Source organism: Monopterus albus, unplaced genomic scaffold (assembly GCF_001952655.1).
Source record: "Monopterus albus unplaced genomic scaffold, M_albus_1.0 scaffold52.1, whole genome shotgun sequence".
Taxonomy (NCBI): Eukaryota; Metazoa; Chordata; class Actinopteri; order Synbranchiformes; family Synbranchidae; genus Monopterus; species Monopterus albus.
The window spans coordinates 2,440,423-2,444,494 of record NW_018127932.1 but is presented as its reverse complement, the minus strand read 5'-3'; the positions used below and the strand labels follow the sequence as shown (position 1 = coordinate 2,444,494).

The 4,072-nt window shown below is 40.2% G+C and overlaps 1 protein-coding gene across 5 annotated transcripts in view; it reads right to left on the bottom strand.

Annotated features, from left to right (window-relative positions):
* Nucleotides 1-4,072, bottom strand: part of LOC109961122 (mitogen-activated protein kinase kinase kinase kinase 3) — a 30,742-nt gene that overhangs the window by 17,715 nt on the left and 8,955 nt on the right. For all 5 annotated transcript variants that reach the window (XM_020601730.1, XM_020601733.1, XM_020601731.1 and 2 more), the window contains exons 3-11: nt 3,296-3,383; nt 2,971-3,038; nt 2,776-2,831; nt 2,065-2,112; nt 1,620-1,662; nt 1,312-1,384; nt 699-830; nt 443-505; nt 181-262 (exon numbers count right to left, since the gene is read on the bottom strand). In XM_020601730.1, coding sequence (XP_020457386.1) covers nt 181-262; nt 443-505; nt 699-830; nt 1,312-1,384; nt 1,620-1,662; nt 2,065-2,112; nt 2,776-2,831; nt 2,971-3,038; nt 3,296-3,383 — 653 coding nt within the window. The remainder of the gene's footprint in view (nt 1-180; nt 263-442; nt 506-698; nt 831-1,311; nt 1,385-1,619; nt 1,663-2,064; nt 2,113-2,775; nt 2,832-2,970; nt 3,039-3,295; nt 3,384-4,072) is intronic.

The window sequence follows — 4,072 nt, the reverse complement described above, 5'->3', positions numbered from 1 at the left end:
AGCAGGAAACTGGACTAAAGGGCCACTGTGTGAGTCAATGTTTTTGTAAAGTTTACATACATAGAAATGTTCCAATGTGCAGTGTGTTCCATACAAAGCATAGCTATGATGGGCACTTGAAGTAAGATCACCTAATTTGTTTATTCTAACAAACTATAAATATGCTGATTTACTGCTCACCTGCAGAAGTTTCTCTGCTGTGGGCCTCTTCTTTGGGTTCTTAGTCAGAGCTAGCTTGACAAAATGGTGGAAGTTATTTGTCCTGTTTGTTCGGCAGAAATAGGAAGACACAGAGAGGGAAAGGGTTTTAATCCTTTGGCCTATAGCCGGACAATCTCAACAATAAGGTTTTGGATATACCGTACAGTAAAATGCATCATAATGGATGAAAATAATGAAATACATCTGAGACACAAAATAAAATCCTAGGATGGTCTTTTACCACTTGAGTTTGTCTTTCAACTTAGGAGGCTGGAAATTGCTCTTGGTCATTAAGAAGAGAGCCCTGTGAGGAGAGAGAGACATGGATCAAACCTCAAACCTTTACAGTGTAATGATAAATAGTGGCACAGCATGCATACAAATATAACAACAACAATTTAATTACTCTGAGAAAGCAAACACTGATGAAACTGCTGAGTGAACACAGGTCCACTGTGCTATCATCCCACTATACTGTACACATTACACCTACACACCTCATGGGGTGCAGGTCAAACATGGGTGGCTGCAGTTCAGCCAGCTCTATTGCAGTGATGCCCACAGCCCAGATATCACACAGCTGGTTGTAGCCTCCTTTCCTCTCCACTGCTGCTACCTCTGGAGCCATCCTGTGGAGAGAGGGAGAAAACAGGAGGAAAGAAAGGGAGCAGAAGGTCTGCTTAGTTTACAAAACACTAAATCAGGCTAATTAAACACAAGAACAGATGAATGTAGCAGCACAGAGGGTTCCTGCCATGACCCTGAAGGACCACTCTGTTCTCCATGTCACTGACTTTGTAGGGATGCCAAAAAAATCATTTTCATTTCTTGTTTGTTGTTAATGTTTTATGAACACATGAGTAGCCGGGTTCCACTTCGGCCGCACTGAAAACGAACAATAAATGCATGAAGCATGCTAGGGGTACATTCTGGTAGCATGAGCCAACAGGCAAATTCCTTTATACTGCCTGACAGCAGAGAATTTATGAAATGCCTACAATTTTATTTTCTTGGAGCCTCCAGAAAGCTGGATTTTATAGATTAAAATCAACTACCAACATGTGTATCCACAGACTGTCTGAAGGAAGGTGACTGGTGAGCACAACTCACCAGTATGGAGTTCCAATGAATGACTTCCTCTTGGCTAGAGTTGCTGTGATCTGGGCCGATACACCAAAGTCAGCTACAGAGAGAAGAAGGGAGGATGGGAATGAGAATAAGATTAGAGGGGAAAATAAAGAAAGAATGGGGGAGAATGTTATTAGGGAGATATAAAGAAGAAGAGTAAGAAGAGAAATGATTATACAAAGGGGGACGAGGAGAGAGTGAAAAGAAAACCAATGTTGGTAAATGAGATTGTCTGAATTCAGTGTTTTGAGGCAGAAGAAACCTGCCCATGCTCTGAGTGTTACTCTCACCTAGTTTAACATAGCCGTTGTCTGTCAGGAGGATGTTGGCTCCCTGTCAGAAACAGACACAGCACACATGAAGATCCAGCAAAAAGAAATCACACTTCAGATCAATTCCAATTAGCTTAAGAAGCACATTCAGCAGTGCAAGTTTGGTGCCAAGTGGTTTGTTGCTGATAAGTGCTGCCTGCAGCTGTGAATGAACCGTTTTCCTTGTCACAAACATCATCAGCTCCACAATAAAAGGTGGATCCATTTTTAAACATTAATGATTGTACACTAAGTGTCCATTAAAATAAACAATTCTAATTTAACAGAATTAGTGGACCAGACTATGCTTACAAATGTCTTGACAGGAAGTACATACAGTATAAACCCACTATACATTGGAAATGTTTGATACTTTAAGATTCTCTGACATGTACATTACACTTAGGCTTTTCTCCAAACTCACCTTGATGTCTCTGTGCATCTTGCCTTTATTGTGTAAGTAGTACAAGCCCTGAAAAGAAAATCACACATCAACACTGGATATATGCACTTGTAGATCAACTTGGCACTGAAAAGCAGAACAATATAAAAATATTTAGACATTTTTCACCAGATGTGTCTGTTGGTTAAAGAAAACCAAATGTCTGGGAGACTAACTCCACTTACAGTTGGCAGCTTAAACATATCATCTGTGTGTCTGTCACTGGCTCCAGTGCACAGAGCCAACACTTTGTTTCCTCTGTAACTGTGTCCAGGTGTGGTGCTCTGGGGAATAATCCCAGTTTTGTCTCAATATTAGCACACTTCTAATTTATGTTTCAATTTAAAATACATCTATAGAGTACATTTTGATCTTTGTACAACATATTTAATAATAAAATTAAATACAATGACATTCCTTAAGTAGCTCAAGACAGTTCCATGACTTCAATAATGTCAAGCAGGCAGCTTTGACTCAGAGTCAAAGTTAAAGTGTAGGCATTAAGCACTGGAGCCAATGAAAAGGATTAGTCATGACTTTGGCATCTATACTCTCATCATTTTAGAGAGAGAGGGGAAGTCAAGCAGATCCACCTGATCAGAGGATGCCCAATAAGAAGTGTCTTTGTTTATTCTCTGTTCAACTGAAATTTATACCTTCACCTGACAATAAATACGCTGTATGACACACTACCTGCAGGGTCTCCCGTGACATGTAGGCTATCTGTGACTCTGACAAAGGCCCGGTCACTGGAGGAGTGATACAAGTAATAGATGGACACAGAAAGAGAAAAGATGAGATGATGTCAAAGAGTGGAAAAGAGTTCGAACAGAACAGCAGCACAGTTATGATTAAAACGCATGTGTTTGTGAAGGTGCATGTTTGTACCGTGATAGATGTCCTGCAGAGAACCTCCTCCACAGTACTCCATACTGATCCATAACTTATCTCTCCTGCACACACACACACTTTTTGTCAGTACACCTTCACACATACACACAATGTTTCACCCACTTGATTTCTCCTCACACACACACACACACACACACACACGTTTTCTCACATACACCAGCTCATCTCTCTGTACTTCTCTGACAAACACACACAACGGTAAAATGACATGCTTTAATACCAACACCATGCACTTTGATAACAACCACAACTAAACGTTACGCATCTGACACACACACACACACACGCACAAACTTAAGTCAGATAACTGCCAAAATAGGCAACAATGTTGGAGTGTTTACAGTCCTTCATCATTATAATCTCCTGCTGGACGACAGCAAAGTCCTCACCTGGAGTGAAAACATATGTGCGTGCACACACACACACACACACCACACACACACACACACACACACACAGTTGTCATAGTGATAATCCAAAACTGCAATGCCTGACATTATTATTATTTTTTAATAAAGCAACAGAAAAGAAGAGTTTGTTTCATTTCCAGAATTTTCTCTTGGGGATTAATTAGGTACTCTATCTATAAATTTGTGATTGTGTCTGAGTGTGTGTGTGTGTGTGTGTGGGGAAGGGGGGGGCGCCAAGTGATGGAGGCAGACTCTTTGAAGCCACAGCAAAAGGATGAAGAGCAGCAGAGCAAGTTTCCACATAATGTTCTTTTTCAAAATTCCACACTTGGTGACCATACTGATGATGTCATGGGGTAGGACTAGATAAGTCTAACTTCTTCCTGTACTAGGTATAAGCAAATTGATAAGGGATTAACATTTGTGGATATGTGTAAAATTATGTGTGTTGACATATCGACTATCTTTACATGCTTGAAAGAATAAAATCAAATCAAATCAAATCAAAAAATACTTATTTGGAACACATTCCCTGACTTCCTATAATGTTTTAAGTTTTATTTATGACAGTTTCTTTTTTTTCTTTTTAGTGGAGGGCTGGAAGATCAGCAGATGGGATGGAAAGGGAGGAAATATCACATGGGGGGAGAGAGAGAGTTAAGCACAGG